A 20,832-nucleotide genomic window follows, 5' to 3' on the forward strand; every position below is an offset into this window, starting at 1 on the left:
ATTATTATTTTTATACTATTTTACCATTTTAAATATTGTATTTGTCCATTATTTTATTTATTTAAAGATAAATAAACAAGGAGGCCTGTTAAAGAATCAATGGTAGTCATTTCATTTAGGGAAATGCGGTACTTATTTTTAAGCGTTTCATTTTGAATGATTATTCATTTACACGTTGTTTTTACTGAATTGTATTGAATTAGGAAATACAAATACATATGAAATTATGCATTTTTCTGATAAAATATTATGCGTCTGCAATTAAATTAGACTGCAATTTATGATCCTGCTGCATTTGACTATGTCAATGTGGTCAAAAAGTATCAATGAAACTCATAACAATGGATTTTCTGGTAGGTATGAAGGGTCAAAGACTAATGCCCAAATCACATCTAAATAAATGTTATTTTTGTTAATTGAATGTTGCAATACTAACTTAAATGTTTTATTTTCTCTTACTATGTTTATTGTGATGTAAGAGGTAAAATCATGTCATGTGAAAACCTACTTGGCAATACAACTGATTCTGATTCGCCTTGACTGTAACGTGGGTACAAACCGTAAAACAAATATATATTTAGTAACAAAGTACAGCTGGAGTTATTTTCTGTTTCTGAACTTTATTTTCTGAAAAGTAGATGGATCCCCTTAGCTGCCGCAGACTTTATGTTAAGATAACAAAGATAACATGTTAAGCAGGTTCATTTTCACAACATTTGTAAGCAGTTTGTAAAGATTAACAACAAAGGAAAAATAAGTAAAAATAGGCATGTGCGAAGGAGGATTTCTAAACTATTTTCTGAATGGAAGGTTTGTTCATATAGTAATTTAAAAGACGCCTGGCTCAGTAAAGCAGGTGAGGCGCCAGTCGAGGGTCTCGCTTCAGCCTCTGATCCAGAGCTTTGTACTTGTGAGGAGCTGCTTCCTTGTGCCTGAAAGAAACACACGCACATAATACATGGGCATAATGTTAATAAATCTTCTTTGGCTAATCTGAAAACAATTGTCTGATAATGTAAAAAAAAATGGGGTAACAATTATGAAAATGGGGGAAAACGTCAGAAAATGTCCTTTTAGTATAGTGTGTGTGTGTGTGTGTGTGTGTGTGTGTGTGTGTGTGTGTGTGTGTGTGTGTGTGTGTGTGTGTGTGTGTGTGTGTACAAGTACATTTTCAGGCGTTTCTTGGCGACGTTTATTCGTAGTATTTTCTCGGTACAGTAGGTCTGGTAATCCTTCTCCTGGCCCTTCGTCATGTGGAGCTGGTTCTTCTGGAACGACTGCTGCTTCCTCTGCAGCTCCTGAGTCTCCTAAACACAGATTTTTGAGAACATGTAATAAAGAAACATTTAAATCTCAAAGGTTTCTGTGTCCTGCATTGGATTGATTATGTTTTGGGGGATTTTCCCTTCCCTGTAGTGTGTTGTATAGGTTTTTGTCAATGTAAATGGTCTGAAAAGGCTAAAATCCCTGTGTCCCCTCCCCCAGTTTCCCTCCCACACATCCCCCCCCCCCCCCCCCCCCCCCCCCCCCCCCCCCCCCCCCCCCCCCCCTTGCCTGAAACACCTCCATTGAACTCCTCTGTTACTCCCGTGACAAAGTGACGTGCTTCCATTGGCTAGCCCTCCAACACATTGTACGTGATAGGCTATGGGGCGGGACATCTCTAAGTGGTTGATCAATCACAACAGAGCCGGCCAGCTAACCACTCACAGCAGACTGGGCTCTGGTTTCAGACAGAGGGTGAAATGAGGAAAATAAAGAGCTTTTTGAACATTAAAGAATGGAGACATGTTCCAGTAGAGACACTAAATACAAATATGAACCTGGAAATGAGCAGAACAGTTCTTTTTTTATAATCTTCCCCCATCAGGATCCCAAAAGTAGAGCCACTATCAGGAGTGAACACACTGTTACCTTGAATAAAAGGAACAACATTTTTGGATTTTCTTGGAATCTTTTGGGACAATGCAAGTGCATAAAATATCTAACATACTGTATGTCTAGTCGCTTTTAGAAATGTCAGACCTAATAGTTCCTGCAGTGAAAAAGGGATTTAATATAAGAGTAAAGCCGTGCCCTAACCTTCTCATAGCGTTCCTGAATGAGGTTGGCTTGCTCCACCAGTCTCTGTTTGAACCCGGACAAACAGTCTTGGTGGATCTGCTTGGCGTCTCCTGCGCTCAGAGTCTCTGTGTCGTTCAGCCGGAGGAGGAGAGGAGCCAGGACGTCCTTCTCCTTCTCCTTAATCCACCGGCGCTCCTCCGCATCCAGACGCTCCTGCAACGGCAGAGAAAACAACCCAAGACGTCACCGACACAAACGTTTCTGAAGATCTGTAAGCCTGTTTGATTTATTGAATGCTGTTTTCTGTCTGTTTAAACCCAAATAAAATGTTTAAGTGGATTTAAAATGTGTTTTACATATAGCAAGTATTCTTTTTCGCAGCATGGCTATGGCAGCATGTTGTTGCAGCTCCCGGTGGTTTTATTGTCTTTACCACTTTATTTTCTTATTTGTGCGAATTTTCTTTTGACTATTTCCTTTTTTTCTATTGGTAATGTATCCAAATATATTAACTGTTTGTTTATTTTCTGTAAATTCATGTGCAATTTATTTTTTAAGTGCTGATATATAACAATAAAGTAATGCATTTACTGTATAAATCTATACCTAATTTATTATAATTAGATATGGTATATAGCTTAGATGAGGTAGTTAGGTAGCACTCACATATTTGTACCACAGTGTAACAAGTAAAAGTCCTGAAAACGGTACTTAAGGTAATTATCTTGAATCATTTTAATTTACAAACTGGGTGTCTGTGTCGACATTACCAGGAAAAATCTCAAGCGGTAATCTCTGGGAGGTAAAATCCCAAAACACCTGCACGTTACCGCCATAGGAAACCAAACAAAGCTCTTGAAGACTGTAAAAGTTCAAATGTACATGCATCAAAATATACCCATTTATAGAATGAAAAGTAAAAGTTCCCATTTTGCTGAATTTCACATTTCAAAAACATGTATATATCACGTCAATTATTGAACTATATAAAATTATAATTATTAATGCATCACTACGTAACAGCTGGTGACGGTGGAGTTAAAGGACGACTTAATATACTGCCTGGTATTTAATCAATTATAATTTATCAGTCCATTTATATTTTGTATTGATGATCTCCACATTTAAAAGTAGTCAAAATTAAAATGTTGTCAGAGAAATGTTTACCGCTGAGATGTGGCGGGAAAAAAATTAATTAAAGTGTCTAAAACATTTTCTTAAAGGTAGGGTAGGTAAGTTTGAGAAACCGGCTCGAGATCGCTAGAATTTGAAAATACACAACCGGAGAAAATCTGCCACTTCCTTACAGAGCCCCTCCTCCAACACACACGAACGCGCACATGACCAATGAGGGCACGAGATAAGTTTGTGCACAGATGGAAGGCTGACAGGCAGGTAGGCCATCCAGTTATTTTAGCCGGGCCGGCTAAAATGATTGGTCGTACTTTTTACAGCGCTACGGCTTCCACAGATGACATTTTTTATGGATTTTTTGTCAAAGCACTTAAGATATTCATTGCTATCGGGATGTTAAGAGCTTTCCATGGAATATAACAAAAAGTGTATCTCGAGCCGGTTTCTCAAACTTACCTACCCCACCTTTAAGTAGGGAAAAATGTAATAGGAATAGTCAGATGGGAACCTGACAACCAAGTTATCTGAGTTTCAGTGTGTGTGTGTGTGTGTGTGTGTGTGTGTGTGTGTGTGTGTGTGTGTGTGTGTGTGTGTGTGTGTGTGTGTGTGTGTGTGTGTGTGTGTGTGTCTCACCATTTCCTCTCTCTGGCTGCGGGCCTGGGTCACTCCGCTTGTGGTCCAGGGGGAGAGGTGAAGATGGAGGTCTTCCTCTTCCTGCTCTCTGCAGTCCACGATTTCTTGCACCTACTCACACACTAGTGTCATTAACTGGACTCAAAGTAACAAACACAACCGTGTATTATAAACTTTAGCTCCATTTAATAGCACATTGGGTTTTACTCAGGATTCTGCATACCACGCTGCATTACACTTCATAACACATTCAGGGTTACAAACTCTCCATCAGTTTAGATATAAATCTCTCAGATGGATATTTGTATTGTTTATGTCTGATGTATATTTAAGTTGTTCTTAACCTTTTCATTGCTATTGTACATACTGTATGACAAGAAAACCATTACATTTTCGATTATTGAATCTTATTGCAAAGACATTGTACGGCAAACTAACTTCTTCCATTTCTACAAAGACAGAGGTTTTTGTATGCTGTTCAGATTGTTGACACCCTGAAGGACGTTTTCTAATTTGTGATATTGGGTTATTTAAATAAAAATGGATTGATCTCCATCCATTTAACCTTTCATAGCAGCAACTAGAGCACTAGATCGACACATTGGATTCTTCTAAAGGTTCTCAGGAGCTCGGAGCCTAATCATTTGTTTTGTATTATATTGGAAATACGAGCAAATAGCAGAGGGGCACAAGTGAATTATATTTATGTTTTCTGATGTCATTGTGGAAAAAAAATTAGATCAGGTAAGAAATTACTTTGGGGCGGGTTAAGTCGGGATGGATGATATGAATTTCAATAGAAAAATAGCCCAGAATTATTTGTCGGGAAGCACAGATAGAGGATTAGACATTTTCCTTTTGTCTTATTTGTTCAGGGTTAGCGGCCGCTGAATGAATCTAAATCAGAAAATCCTTTCCAGACATAACCCGGAAAATTAACCCTTATAAAATCATAACCTGCTTAGAGGAGCATGTTCTGTATGGTGGAGGTTTGCACACATTGTTGTTGGTCATTAAAATACCCAGAAGCAACGAATATGATGTGATCCAACCTCTGAATTAGGATAGACTGAGGTTACCTCTTTCTTAGAATTCCTGACTTGCAGAACCACCTCCTCCTCGCCCTTCATCAGAGACATCAGCATCTGGTACAGAGTCAGAGTCTTTAGAGGCTTCTCAGATGGATCCACCTGAACCCCACACAGACACAAATGTTGTTATCGGAGAGTTTATTATCCCAAGAAATTGCTCAGAGACTTTTATTTTGAAAGGCAGTAGGTAGGGTATATCTTAAAGGGGACCTATCATGCAAAATGCACTTTGGTACGTCTTTTATACATGAATATGTGTCCCCGGTGTTCCAGGGAACTCACCAAGTGTCAGAAAACACAACCCTCTCTATTTTCCTCCATACCCAAATCTCTAAAAAAGGGGCTGCAACGGATCTGATAAAAACTGATCCAGATTTGAACACTGTCCTGACGTCAGGACGGTGGCGCTACGGCTATTGGGCCAACTCCACCAATCAGGAGGAGACAGCCACGGCCATTGCCGTTCGAAAGCGCTGGAGACGCTGTAGTACATATGCCAGGCCTGTAGGTGGTGCTGTTCTCACAGAATCAGCCCTTGCTAAAACAGAGCTAACATTTTTCAAATTGAGCAAAATGAGGCATGGCTAAAATGCATGATCTGTTTGGTATTTTGAAAAAAGAAAAGTATAAATACGCCTTATATAGGTATGGTCCTACACTATATTATTCAAATATAGCATGATAGGTCCACTTTAAGGTGTGTCTGTACCTGGAAGCTGGAGACCATGTCGAGTCTGAAGGCCTCTGCCTTCTCTTTGTCTGTCGCCTCTCGAGGTTTGATGAAGCTTCTCTTTGAAGGGATGAATCTGTGATCCTCGAGGTGATAGGTCAACTCGATACGTCTTTCATTCAACAGGAACACTCGCTCCGCCACGTCTTCGCTGGCTGGCTTCGCTCTGTCCCTGCGGAAACGCTCCACAATTTTCTGCATTTTTGCACACACGCGAGATGATACAATTAAAACCCACACGTGAATACAACATTAAGTTGCACAGCGTGATGCATCCTTCAGTAACAAACACAATTCCATTAGATACGTTTCAAATAGAGCTTTTATGTAACTCCTACCAGCACTTTATATAATAAATATTTCTCTCTCAAGCCATTCTTGAAGTATGAGTCCAAACATTGTGTTTTTTCTCCACAGGGGCATTATATATATCTCTAAACTTTCGCCCAAAATGATTAAAAAAACACAATAATGAGCTACATTTATGCACTGAGTGACATTTACCATTAAGAGGCGTGGGTTTAGATGAGTAGGACATTTGATACTTTAGATGTGCTTGACTTTCATTGATAAGAGACTCCACTTGACTTACACTTAGTATGCCTGACTAAGATTTGATAAACTGTTTAGGTTCAATATAACTTTGTTAATTGGGGTATTACTACCGCAAAATGTACCGCAAAAAAGACAAATACTCTTTCTCTTGCTCTAAGAATATGCATTTCATTTGACTTGTGACTCATATCATGGACTCAATTTGACTTGCTAGTGACATGACCATGTGTCTTACTTCCACCTGTGCAATGAACACAGACAATGTAGTCTACTTTTTACCCACTGCAGGGCCTCGCACGGCTTAGTACGGTATAGTTAGGCCTTGGTAGGCCAGGCTCACTTTATGCTGCGTTTCCATTACAGTTTAGGAACTGGGGCAGTAACTATAGTAACGCAGTGTAGGCGGAGCCGTGACGTCATCTTCAATGCGAAACACAAAACCAACATCAGCCGTTAGCTGTTAGCACTCAGAGCTCACAGCTCCTCATATCTGTTCAGAAACTAGACAAAAGTTAAACAAGTACAAACCACAGACTGTCTGTGTCATGGTGAATACAGTCGCTGCTTTATTTATGTCTGTATAGGCCGTTGTTGTGAGTGTGGACGGTCGGAGCATATACTGCGTTAGCTTAGCCGATCTCCATTCAGAAAACACGCATTTTAAAAGGTTTTTCGCCTGCCGTCTGTCTGCAGACTTGTCAAAGCATTAATTCATGGTTTTTACTAACCGGTATCAGTATGTTGTTACTTCGGCATCATTTTGAAACGTGTATTACAATTAAATCACGGTAAAATATGTTCATCTTGTTGTAGTTGCCAGCGATTCTCTCACTAGTTTCAACACAGTCTCACGGCATTTCGTGTTATAGTCACGAAATGAATCTATTGATTCGTGTTCACCAACACGATTTCGCAATTTTTTTCGTGTCACACAGAACGATTTTAAAAGCAATGTAAATAATAACAAATTAGAAGGAAAAAGACATTTAAAATAATACAGATTTAAGTATTCTGACACAGAACGATTTTAGAAGCAATGTATTTATATTGGTAGTATGTTTCGTGCCTGCACCAAATAATAACAAATTATAAGGAAAAAAAGATGACATAAAATACAGATGTCAGTATTCTGAGGCTCTGAGCCCCATTTCTTTTCCTCACTGACAGCAAAAAAACTCAGACATTATACCATTTAAAATAAAAGGGATAGGGTTAGGCTTAGGGTAAGATATTGAGTAAGAACATGTTTTTATGAACCACACAGCTTCTGGTCTTCCAAGACCCGACCGGACAAAAAGACGTGTTGGAGGCACGAAACATACTACCAATAGAAATACATTGCATTTAAAATCGTTCTATGTGACACGAAAAAAATGTGAAAATCGTGTTGGTGAACACGAATCAATAGATTAAATTAATTTCGTGACTAATAACACAAAATGCCGTGAGACTGGGTTACTAGTTTAGCATACTCAGCCTGGTTGTTGGCCCACTTACACCTTTCTACTACCACAAATACTCACTACAGGACCAAATGTGAATTAATCCGCCGTTGAAAATAGTCCCGTACAAATGCACTATTTACCCTGTTTGTTTGATAAAAGTATTTACATAGTTTTGTGTTTTAAAAGATTGCCATTATCAGCAGGAACCAATGGGCTTTGAGCTAAGGGCAACGGACAGAAAGTCAGAAAGACTGTTGTCTTTTCCTGGGATTTCTGGTCATCAAAAACATTGTTTTAAACCAAAATAATGTTCAACTATCCAGAACTCATGGTATAACTAATACAATTATTATAAAATGACCCAAGTGTGTGTTTTTCACATCTTATTTACATATGTTTTACCTCTATTTCTCTGACTTTCAGATGGCTTTCCAAATCTTCTCGTGAAAGCTTAATCTGTGGTTTGAAAACAACGTGCCGGCAGTAGAGGAAGTCCCTGCGGCCCTCGAAGGACTCCGTCATTTCATCCGATGACTCCACCCTCCTCAGCAGATCTTCACCACGGTCACTGCTGAACTCCATCTCACGCTCCGTGTCGGTGCTATTGGATGTGTACCTGTGAACTGAGAATAAAACAAAACACCGACACTCAGGACGCTGACGTAACTCTGAGGGAACGACAGCTACGACTAAAGCCTGCTGGTTCCTGTTCACTGCATATAGAAGCTCATAGGGGATTTAATGAAAATGAAGACTTGAAAATAAACAGGTTATTCCACAACAGCATTCTATTTTAACACATCAACATATGTACGTTTTTTTATTTAAATAAAAAGGAAAATTAAGTAATCCAATATGCACTTTCACATATCCGGCTTTCTATGACAATTATAAAAGTTAAAATGGAAAAGCTGTTGAGCCATAATGAACTCACAGGTAATACTTTACTTTAAAATGGATACATGTTTTTGTTGTTGTTTCTAACACGATTGTACGGCATTTCAGTTAAATGTGTCTTCGGTGGAGTGTTTGGTAGTTTTTGTTGGACAGACAGCAGCACAAAAAGCATATTTACATAAAAGGTGGAAAGGTCTTCCACGTCTGAAGCGCTCTGTGGTGAATTTGTCCACCTCGTTGATCTCCCTCTCCACCAGGTGGTCGTTTCTCTGATGATACAACTCTCTCACCATGACCACTTCAGTGCCTTTCACACACACACACACACACACACACACACACACACACACACACACACACACACACACACACACACACACACACACACACACACACACACACACACACACACACACACACACACACACACACACACACACACCACACACACACACACACACCACACACACACAACACACACCACACACACACACACACACACACACACACATCACACACACACACACAACACACACAATCGCACAAAGGACAAGATTTTTCTCAGATTTGTAGGCACTGTGGTAAAAATACCTTAAAGGTCACCTATTATGCAAAATCCACTTCTTCATGTCTCTTCTACATCAACATGTGTCCCCTCTTCTTCATGTCTCTTCTACATCAACATGTGTCCCCTCTTCTTTCATGTCTCTTCTACATCACATGTGTCCCCTCTTTTTTCATTTCTTTTCTACATCAACATGTGTCCCCTCTTCCTCATGTCTCTTCTACATCAACATGTGTCCCCTCTTCTTCATGTCTCTTCTACATCAACATGTGTCCCCTCTTCTTCATGTCTCTTCTACATCAACATGTGTCCCCTCTTTTTCATTTCTTTTCTACATCAACATGTGTCCCCTCTTCCTCATGTCTCTTCTACATCAACATGTGTCCCCTCTTCCTCATGTCTCTTCTACATCAACATGTGTCCCCTCTTCCTCATGTCTCTTCTACATCAACATGTGTCCCCTCTTCCTCATGTCTCTTCTACATCAACATGTGTCCCCTCTTCCTCATGTCTCTTCTACATCAACATGTGTCCCCTCTTCTTCATGTCTCTTCTACATCAACATGTGTCCCCTCTTCTTCATGTCTCTTCTACATCAACATGTGTCCCCTCTTCTTCATGTCTCTTCTACATCAACATGTGTCCCCTCTTCTTCATGTCTCTTCTACATCAACATGTGTCCCCTCTGTGTAAAGAGACTCTGAAAGTTTCAGGAACAAAGATTCTCTCTCTTTTTGTCCTGATCCATTTATATAAAACCTGTCTGAAAATGAGCTGATCAGATTTTGGCCACTTTATGATGTCATAACGATTGTTTGGCTTGTGTAACCATTAGCCAATCACCAACCAAGGTAACCCCCCCCCCTTATCACCTGAATCTCCTCCTAGAGCACCATTGTGTTCTTTTTAACCAAATATCTCTCAGAGGGGCGTGGGGAGGGGCTCCTTATTTTCATCTAAAGTAACAGACAGAGAATCAGCACTTTTGAAACAGGGCTGAAACAGAGGGGATTATGGGATGCTGCAATGATCTGTTTGGTGTTTGGAGCCAAACACTTCAGAGACATGTTCTGTATATATATGAGACCTGTAATATATTGAAAAACAGTATAATAGGGGACCTTTAAAAGCTTCTTGGGACTGAATTATTGTGTAACCCTCTTACAGTCCAGGTCTTTGTATCTAGTCAGCCGTGTGACCAGGCCGTCTTGACTCAGATAAACTGCAAACTTCTCCAGTTTTGCTTTTCTGTAGCGGATCACCTCCTGTCTCCCCGGCCAACGGCTCTCCAGGTCTGATAAGAAAAGGAGGGGAGGACATTTAAGGAAGATTTACAGCTTCAAGGAACAGTAGCATGTGTTTGGTGTTTGGGAATAAAAATGACAAACGCATGATAAGATATTTTCTCCTCTCGGGAATCCCTCTATTCTGTCACATTTTAACATGTTTAAGGGATTGCCCTGAAGATTTTGTTAAAGGGATACATCAAAATGCTGTTGCTTAAGACAAACAATTTTTAAATACTGGTGAAGGGTAAAAAGGGTTATCATAGGAGAAGGCCATTTTGAATGCAAAGATGGAAAATACAATGGATATTTACAGCTTTTTAGGGTTTTGTCTTTCATGCAGTAAGTTATATAGGTTACACATCCGGCAGTGGCTCAGTCAGTAGGGGCTTGCACTGTGAGCTGTGGGTCGCCGGTTCAAGTCCCCGACCAGACCTAAAAATGGAGTGTGGACTGCTACTTGGAGAGGTGCCAGTTCACCTTCTGCCCTGCCGTGGTGCCCTTGAGCAAGGCACCGGACTATAAAAAATGACCACGTGCCTTTACCTTTGGAACGCTCTGACCACAAATGTTTCTCCTCTCTCATCCCACTGAAAATAATGTAGTGAAAGATACATCAGTCTCCTAACACTCATCCTATTCTATTTGTATATAGTTTACTTCTTATACATTTACATGCAACATTCTCTTTTTGCACAATTGTTATTGTTTTACATCTTATATATATATATGTTGTATTGGGACTGGGTTTTAGGATGTCGATACTGCATATGACAATAAAACCATTAAATGTTGAATATTGAAAAAAAAAAAAAAAAAAAAAGTAGGGGCTTGGACTGTGAGCCGTAGGGTCGCCGGTTCAAGTCCCCGACCAGACCTAAAAATGGAGTGTGGACTGCTACTTGGAGAGGTGCCAGTTCACCTTCTGCCCTGCTGTGGTGCCCTTGAGCAAGGCTCCAGACAACCCCCCCCACTCCCATTGCTCCCCGGGTGCTGTACAATAGCTGCCCACTGCTCCTAGTACTAAGATGGGTTAAATGCAGAGAAGAACTGTCACTGTGTGTGCTGTGCATGTGTGACCATTACAGAGGGCTTCATCCCTCCCCAATATTATTATATAGATTTTATTTTTCTGTTTGTCTTAAATTGAGCATTTCAGACATACTGTAAATGGATTGTGTATGTATGTAAACCATATTTGAAACTTATTTTATGGAATTGTCTTTAATATATTGAGAATGCATTAGTGACAGAGTAAGGCTGGTGATCTGCACGGACTGATGTATAATATTTCACTTTATTAGAACAATACTAACGAAGGTGTGTCGTGTTTCCGTCTGGATGCAGTTCTTGTTCTCTGAACCCTGCCTCTTTAGTTTCATCCCACAGGCAATAAGACTGTTAAACACCTGAACTGTTGAAACAACATCCATAACATTCATCTGGCTGCTACTTTAAAATTATTTATCTGTTTACCTAATATATCAGATTTCAATGACTTGCATAGAGACTCTTATTGCACTATTTCACTTTTTTAAACTATTTTCTTCTTGTTACTATTTACTTGCATTATATTTTTCTGTTTGTCTGTGTTATTGTGTTGCTCTGTTGGAGAAGCCTGTGACACAAGATTTTCATCGGCATAACTACACTGTAGCTATGTTCGTTTGACAAATAAAGAACCTTGAACCTTGAACCTTGAACCTTACAGATGTAATGGCAAAAATAAACAGTTACTTTTGTCACAAACAAACAGGTGTATTGCATGCAGGGTCCCATCATATAATATAGCTCATGTGGAGTAACTGTACCTTTTTTTGAGATATTGACGTAACTGACCCAGGAGCGTGGCATCTCAAACACTCGGAGCTGCTGCTCGTCCTTTAAAACAGAAAACAGCATCATGTAAAGTGCACAAATAACTTTATTAACGGAAAAATCATGTTTCAATTTTAAGTGTTCAATTCAGCCTAAATTGTGGTATTATTATTTCTTCTCACACAGAGTAGCCTACATTGATTATTTGTAATAGCATTGCAGCTGGTTGATGTGTTTGTGCTTGTTTTTATATTAATTGACTATGTAGATATTCTTTTAATTGATTGACAGTTAGGAAAGTATTATTATCCTTAAAGGTGTTTCTTCCTGCTTGTTGCCATCGTCTGATTTAAAACTGCATTTAAGTCGTACTTTTTGCTTTAAAGTAGCAACTACTCATTATTTGCATCATTGATTAATCTGCTGATTATTTCCTTTAATTGCTTGGTCTATAAAATGTTGAAGCCCATTATGGATGTCTTATAAGTCAAAAGGCGAAGAATATAGAGAACCGCAGTGACGCGTCCTAAAACCTGGAAGTAAGTTAGCATTTTAACACGTCCGGTTCCTTCGACAAAAAGCAATGCAATTTCTCCATAGGATTTTGGAAAAGAGCTGGAACTAAGGTCTGTGGTTGAGACACATTGAAGAGACAGATCACGTTTTGTTCTACGACATTAAATACATCAGCAGTGACCCCGCTGGTGATTTTTGAAGAGTTTACGTGTCTGAAAAACGATGGTTGTTAACATGTGGCTGAATAGGACTACAGAAGTTGAGGCCGTTTTACGTCGTTACACCGAACACGTAAACACTCCCGCTAAGTTTGTTTGCCGTGTTCTGCTTGAAAGCAAGTACCTGCCTCCTGCAAACTGTTCAAACAAACACTTCAACTTGTATCATTTAGAATCTGTATGTTTGAATATGGATCTTAAGTTGGCGTGACATTGAAGCAGCGACCGTGCTGTAGTTCGTTTATAGCATAACGTTAGCATTTTGCTTCTGGCGACTAGATTTATGATTAGAAAATGATAAAAGTAGGGTAGACATGTGGAGATTATCCGGCTGAACAAAACGTGATCCGTCTCTTAAATGTGTCTCAACCACAGACCTTATTTCCAGCTATTTTCCTAAATCCTATGGAGAAATTTCATTGCGTTTTTGACGAAGGAACCGGAAGGAGTTTACTTCCGGGTTTTAGGACGCGTCACTGCGGTTCTCTATTTAGTATAAAATAAAATAAAATCAAGGGAAAAAAACAGGAAATCTCTATATTTGAGAGGCTGAAAACATTCTCCACTATTTATACATATATAATTACTTTAAGGATTAATTGATCAATAAAATAGTTGGCGATCATTATTCTGTCAATGGTCTAATCAATTAGTTAAGTTATCGTTGCAGCTCTACTTGAAAGTAAAAATACCTACTATCAAATCAACTACAACTACTGTACATATGGTAAGGGTGTAAACACGCACGCACGCACGCACGCACGCACGCACGCACGCACGCACGCACGCACGCACGCACGCACGCACGCACACACACACACACACACACACACACACACACACACACACACACACACACACACACACACACACACACACACACACACACACACACATACCTCGTCATTATTGGTGTATTTGCTCATTATCTTTTTCTTCGAGACTTCAAGAATCAGCTGCTTTTTGCTTGTGGCACCGTACAGGACCGGCTCCCATAGTTTCATATCTTCCAGGTCATACACCATATCCTACACACACACCCCCACAAAGACACACACAGGAGCAGATACACAGAAACATGAAGTCCAAATTGGCTATTGCCTCACATGTCCTTTCAGATGATGGCAGATTGTGTGTTGGACTCACAGCGCAGCCGTCCCTGCAGTCTTGCATGTTGACGTAGTAGTTGAGATTGTTCCACACGCTCTCGATGCCCAGGAAGTTGACATCTTCACTGGGGTAGCTGTTCCCGGACAGGGGGTCGATGAAGAAGTTCTCCCTGACGCTGCGACTCCCTGACAGCACCAACACCCAGCAGTGCACCCGCAGACCTCGCAGGGGGTCAGCAGGTGGCTGCTCAGTCTCCTGAACAAAGAGTCAAAGACAGTAGAAACAGTAAGGGTTAAACGGGCCCTGTTACACTCAAGTTCAGGTTCATAATAGTGTCTCTACTGGGACATGTCTCCACTCTTTAATGTTCAAAAAGCTCTTTATTTTTCTCATACTGCCTGTGCTGCAGCACCTCTTTTCACCCTCTGTCTGAAACCAGAGCCCAGTCTGCTCTGATTGGTCAACAGTTAGAGATGTCCCGCCCCTTAGTTGATCAGATACAATGTGTTGGATTATTAGCCAATAGAAGCGCGAGTGATGCATAGTATTCTTCGGAAGTAAACAGAGAAGTCAAATGGAGGCTTTCAGGCATCAATAAAATAGTTGGCGAACATAGGTTATCGTTGCAGCTCTACTTTAAAGTCACACATACACACACACACACTCACACAGACACAGACACACACACAAACACACACACACACACAAACACACACACACACACACACACACACACACACACACACACACACACACACACACACACACACACACACACACACACACACACACACACACACACACACACACACACACACACACACACACACACACACACACACACAAATAACCTGTTACCTCCTGTAGTTTTTGTTTGTGAAGCAACGCGGCCTCTGCCTCCTGTTTCTTCTTCTCTAGCTGCGTCAGAAAGCGACTCTTCATCTCCCTCAGAGGTTTCACTGTGTATTTATTCTCCTGCGGCTCCTCCTCTGAGATCTTGCCCTGCAAAAACAAACACAAAGCACAGCCAGGCAGACGCACACCTTTGAATCACCGATCTGTCTGAACAGCTGCTCTCCTCATTTTTTATGTACAGTTTTTTAACCCTGGAACCTAAGATAGCACTGACCTTGACCTGAGTGTCCAGCAGGGGGCACTCCTGCAGGCTGCGGTCCATCAGACACATCTCTCTCACAGCGTAGCCGCTGACACAGTAAGCGTCGTAGTGGTTGCCGAGCAGCAGGCTGCACAGCAGGGTGGCGGATTCAAAACATGTGGCACTCTGATTCTGCAGCACTGAGCTGGAGGAGAACAAATACCTTGGCTGGGACAGAAACACACGGAGAGATCAGTGAGGGGCCTAATGGCCACAACAGATCCCTGGGCCACAACTTCTGCATGCACCTACTGAAGATGTTCTGTTCACAAAGAGACAGATAATTACCACAAAAAGTTGAAAAATACAAAAAAGGGGAACAAACGGTTACAGAGATGCAAAACAAACAAAGAAAGACGAAAAAACAAACAAACGCGGACACAAAAAACAAGAGATACAAAATGTTTTATCAAAAAAAGCTAAACAAACACAAAAAACACACAGTGCCTACAAAGAGAACAGAAAAACGAAAAAAAATATTTCTAGGAGAGAGACACAAAAGGACCTCAAACGGACTGAAAACTACCACAAAGAGGGACTAAACGTCTATAGAAAGATGCAAAACAACCACGAAGGGACAATAACAACAACAGACTCAAAAAGACAACAAAGAGGAGCAACACGAAAACACTAAAGGACTAAATTATATCAACCATATTGGCCCCTAATTTTTCGTCGTCGTTGTGTTTTTTGGCTCTCCTTGCACTATTTCTATTCTATTTTATTTGTATTTACTTGCACTATTCTATCTGTTTTGCTGATGTTGCACTGTGTGAGGAGCATGTGACCTAAGATGTTCATTTGTACATCTACACTGTACCTTTGTACAAATGACAATAAAAGCCTTGAATCTTGAATATGAAAGAAGGAAACCCTCTCTGATGCAACCACTAGCCTTATTTGCACCAACCGTTCACTACTATATCTGCCCTTGTGTTGTTTTTCTTCTCACCAGATCCACAGGTGGCTCCAAAGGGTCCAGAGACAGGAAGTCAGCCACGAAGGAGGCGCATCCCTCCCAGGCGAAGAGTTCGGGGAAGACTGTCGGTGTGGGCCGGAGAGTCATGGACACAAACTTCTGAATATTAGAAAAACATACGCAGGAATTAGACAGAGCTATATAGAGTAGAGCAGTGGTTCTCAACTGGTGGGTCGCAACCCAAAAGTGGGTCGCGGACCCGTTTCGAGTGGGTCGCGGATGTGTGAGTGAAGAAAAAAAATTGGAAAAAGAAAATTGGAATTCTTTTTTCTTTTTTTTGGGCGGGAAAAAGTCAAACTTTTATTTTGAAGGCCCGATTTCCTTCTCAGAGTGTACCAGAATGCGTAGTTTATGTTAGTATTTCTAAAAATCCCCTGGGGGAGAATCCCCCCAGACCCCCCTGCTGGGGTTGGGTTTCAGCATGTGTGCCTTTTTATATAGTTCAGCTTTGATTCCATCATCTCATTAAACGTTTTTTAAAAGCATTCTTTAGTTATGTGAAGGGATATAAGGGATATATGCACTGTACTTCACTTTTATTAATATTGTATGCTCAAAAGCGTATATATTACAGCACGATTTTTTGTTGAATAGATTTGAGTGCTTCAAAATGTTGGGTCGCGATTTATTGACCAAGTAAAAAGTGGGTCCCGAGGCCTGACCAGTTGAGAACCACTGGAGTAGAGTATATGGTACAATGTGGGACAATGTGGAAATGAATTGCGGATCGTGATAATGAATGAGTTGGTACTATTGTACTTCGTAATTTTTGACGGAAATACAATTTTCATATTGCCCCATGCCTAGTTTATGGGTTGTTTGAAGATGTAAAGAACAGGTGGCTGATGATGCCAAAAATATGTTGAGTTATGTGGACACAGGGCCTTAAGTGGATTTAGCTTTTTTAATTTCACCTTGACTCCACATTCGTTGACCGGGCAGAGCAGCAGGGGTTTGCGGTCGGGATACAGGAGTGAATACTGACGCTGGAAGTTGTCGGCGATGGCCAGCAGTCGGATCTGGTCGGGGGAGTTAACCCTGTAGGACTCTGGACACAGCTCGTCCACCTTCAGGCTGATGAAGGACAGGGAATACATGGCGTTTCATTTTTTTATTTGTTCCGTTCATGGTATGCACAACTTAATGTATAACAATTATTTACAAAACATGTCTCTATAAACACACTGTAGGAGCCATCATACCCGAAAAGGAGCAGGTGACATAAATGACGTTTTTTACCAACCATTAAATACCTTGATGCAACATCATGCTTTCATTACATCTACCCATCGCCTTACCGGGGATTCTTTTCTAATTTGATAGTCTCTATACCTTGTTTGAATGTGTTTTTTTTTGTAAAGTACATCTTGTGATGGAAACTTCTAAAGCAATGGAGAAGAGACTCAAAGAGACACGGGGAGAGCAGGAACTTTGATGGCAAACACTGATGGTTTATTTGGATCCTCGGCCGGAGAATTCACAAGACATGTTCTGACAATCTCTACCCCAGACCCATGTATTCAGCTGGTTCTGAGAGAATAATCAACATTGTGAATAACAAGATAAAACTATAACACCTCTATCAGCTGACGCCAACAGGCAGGAACAGGGAGCACTGAGAGCAGAGCAGCCCAATGTCACAGGCCTGAGCTCAGTGAGCTCAGTACAAACTGATAAATTGGGTCAAAGTTATGGGCCTAGGAAAATATTTCCCCAACACATCTCTTGAGTGAAAAGTGCACTTGAAATAAAGCGTATTAGCCTACTATAAAATACTTTTTTAGTAAAAATGGAACTTACAAATTACTTAGAATTTATCATCAAAAGCAAATGACTAATTGTTTCAGCCATAAATGTATGAATATATATATTAAATGCAACAATTAGTAGTTCATTAGTCACCTAACGGTGCAGTTTCCTCACTTTTTACATCATGGCCTCATCCAGTGTGTGATATGTGTGAGTGTGTGTTGTGTGTTTATAAGTGGACACTCACTGAAGCTCCTGAAAAGCTGAAACACTTTTCTCCATCTTCATCGGCTCTCGGTCATCCTCCTCCTCCTCTTCTGTCTCTCCACCTCTGTCCTGCTCCTCACTGTCTGACTCCACTACAGTCTCCATCTTTTGTAGAAGCGTTAATGTCAAGTATACACAAACAGACGGAACAGCCAGTCAGAAACAAAGATATTATCATTAACCACAATAGCAGCTCATGATGATTTCTTTGTACTGTCCTCTCGCCTACAGAGAACTTGCATCCTGTGTTTGTCACCACAAAAAACGTTGTATTCTGTAACCTTTAAACTGCATTGAACAGGAATTCACAATGTATTTACAATGACATATGATATGCAAAATCATACAACATATAAAAATGTAAAATGCACTTCTGAATTACCATTCCAGTTAGTTGCAATATTTGCCGTAATAAAGGACATATGAGTAGAAGTTTTAGTAATAAAAGCAGAAGGAGCAGCAGCAACAGCAGAACTAGTATTAGTGATACCAGGTTTACTGGATTAGCATGTTACCTACAGAGGAGAAAGAAGTACTTAGATCTTGTACTGAAGTAAAAGTAGAAGTATCAGAGTGTAGGAATACTCTAAGTAAAAGTCCTGCAATAAAAACGTTACACCAAGTAAAAGTAGAAAAGTATTGGCATCAAAATAAACTGAAAGTACCAAAGGCTAAATTAGTCATTGTAAAGATTGGTCCATTTCAGAATAATATATATGATGTGTTTTATAATGATTGATCATTAAAGTGTCATCAAAGCTGGTAAAGGTGCAGCTAGTTTTAATGACTTTCAATCAATCAATCAGTATACTGCAGGGTAGCTTGTGAATTTACTCCAGGTGGAACTAAAGTCTGCTTTAACACTTGATTTTAATTATTAAACCAAATCTGCAAAGTAACTATAAGTAATAAATAAATGCAGTGTAGTAAAAGTACAAAGGAGCAAAACATTGAAATACTCAAGTAAAGTTCAAGTCCCTCAGAATTGTCCTAAGTAGGCTTACAGTATTTGACTACATGTACTAAATTACTTTACAACGAAATGTTTTTGCAACACTTTTTGCTGCATATTAGTGTATTATTTTCACAGATACTTCAAAATAACTTAATGTGCTTTGACACAATGAGGTCCATCTTAACTTACTAATTAATTCATGAAGACATAACACCACCGGGAACAATCAACGGTAACTTTCATACACCTTTGGAGTTTTGCAATTTGAATTAGGCAAACGTTAGCTTCAGTGGTGTAATGTTACTAAGTATATTGACTCAAGTACTGTCTCATTTTAAAGTAGTTTTATAGCAGCAGTATAGTATTTTTAAACTGTAAAAGTATTGCTGCTTTTACTAAAGTAAATTATTTGATTCTTCTTCCACCTCTAGCTAGTGTTACAATAACAATTAGCTTTACTGTTAAGGTAACATAAGGGATACATTTGTAACTTAAGAAAAACGATTCAAATATACAGCGTAATAGAATAAATAAAGTATTTTAAGTTATACTCATCCCGTCGTACAGAAATAAAAACGGCTTAGTTGGAGTCTCTCTTCTGTGTAGCTAACTAACGTCGGTTGTGACTGCTCTGTGTCCATGGTAACAGCCATGCGTGATGACGTAAAGACGTCTTACGTTACGTGATCTCTTTAAACATGAAACGGGACAGACGATACAATTTCAGGAGGAGGACATTTTAAATGTGAATTTAATACATTATATAATTTATGATCCATCAATATTTGTTCTTTAAATTAAATGTATTTCTTTATACAGTATGTTTGTTTTCACTTTTTTGTACTGTATTTGTACCTACAGTATGTACCCCTGATGTGATATCAAGGTGTTGTGTGTATATAATGTTTGATGTAAATATATATTTTCTTGAATAAAGGAGAACAAATAGTAGTAGGCCATAAATGGTCTAAAATCAGGGAAATTACCATTCTGGCCAATAACCGATACCAACCAATAATCCAACATGTGAGAAATAATTGAATAAATAATTCAAAGAAATAACATCTCTTTATTGGATATAGTTTATTCTTCATAGTGATTATTTTTTTAAAACAGTATATTAATTTCATGAAGATACATGACAAAAAACAACATCAAATCTTATAATAATAGTTAAGAAGCTGGAACCAGCGAATATTCAGCATTGTTGCCAGAAGGATGTTTGAGTAACGTAAAACGGTTATAGATAATTTAAGGAAATTTGCTTCAAGTTTATATTCTTAATAAGGATGAAAATAATACAATTAATTATTTTCTATTTAGATTATTTGAAGATATTCTCGCATTACATTACATTTTTTGTGGTTGCAATGCAACGAAAACTGATATTTAATTTGTATAAACGTTAAAGGTAATCATTTTTATTTAATATCTTAATTTATAATCTAATAATATCTAATCTATCAAATGTCACACAAAAGAGTAAAATGCCTGTTATATATCCCACAGCCAGAGGGAATTAAAACCTGAAGAGATTCAGTTTATGACCACATAGCACAAAGAAAAGCATTACATCTTCATATTCTGGAAGCTGATTCACCAATTTTAGGAACATTTCTTAAAGTTTGCATCCCTAAAGAAAAGGAGCAATAAACACAATGTTT

At 39.4% G+C, this 20,832-nt stretch overlaps 1 protein-coding gene across 2 annotated transcripts; it reads right to left on the reverse strand.

The window, feature by feature from the left end:
- Positions 1 to 603: 603 nt before the first annotated feature.
- On the reverse strand, positions 604 to 19,794 carry ccdc135 (coiled-coil domain containing 135). 2 transcript variants are annotated; one of them, XM_034125594.1, is made up of 18 exons: positions 19,734 to 19,794; positions 18,194 to 18,318; positions 17,112 to 17,271; positions 16,171 to 16,296; positions 15,192 to 15,386; positions 14,921 to 15,064; positions 14,099 to 14,317; positions 13,852 to 13,980; positions 12,212 to 12,281; positions 10,280 to 10,408; positions 8,728 to 8,856; positions 8,055 to 8,275; positions 5,632 to 5,847; positions 4,911 to 5,021; positions 3,832 to 3,942; positions 2,083 to 2,277; positions 1,168 to 1,307; positions 604 to 932 (listed from the first exon to the last, which is right to left on the reverse strand). In XM_034125594.1, exons 2-18 carry the CDS (start codon positions 18,316 to 18,318, stop codon positions 845 to 847), a joined length of 2,508 nt encoding a protein of 835 aa, XP_033981485.1. In that variant the 5' UTR covers positions 19,734 to 19,794; the 3' UTR covers positions 604 to 844. The 2 variants fall into 2 exon arrangements, with proteins under 2 accessions (XP_033981485.1, XP_033981486.1); XM_034125595.1 differs by lacking the exon at positions 19,734 to 19,794 and having other exon boundaries at positions 18,194 to 18,337.
- Between the last annotated feature and the right edge of the window lie 1,038 nt (positions 19,795 to 20,832).

The sequence above is a fragment of the Trematomus bernacchii genome, unplaced genomic scaffold (genome assembly GCF_902827165.1).
Source record: "Trematomus bernacchii unplaced genomic scaffold, fTreBer1.1, whole genome shotgun sequence".
NCBI lineage: Eukaryota > Metazoa > Chordata > Actinopteri > Perciformes > Nototheniidae > Trematomus > Trematomus bernacchii.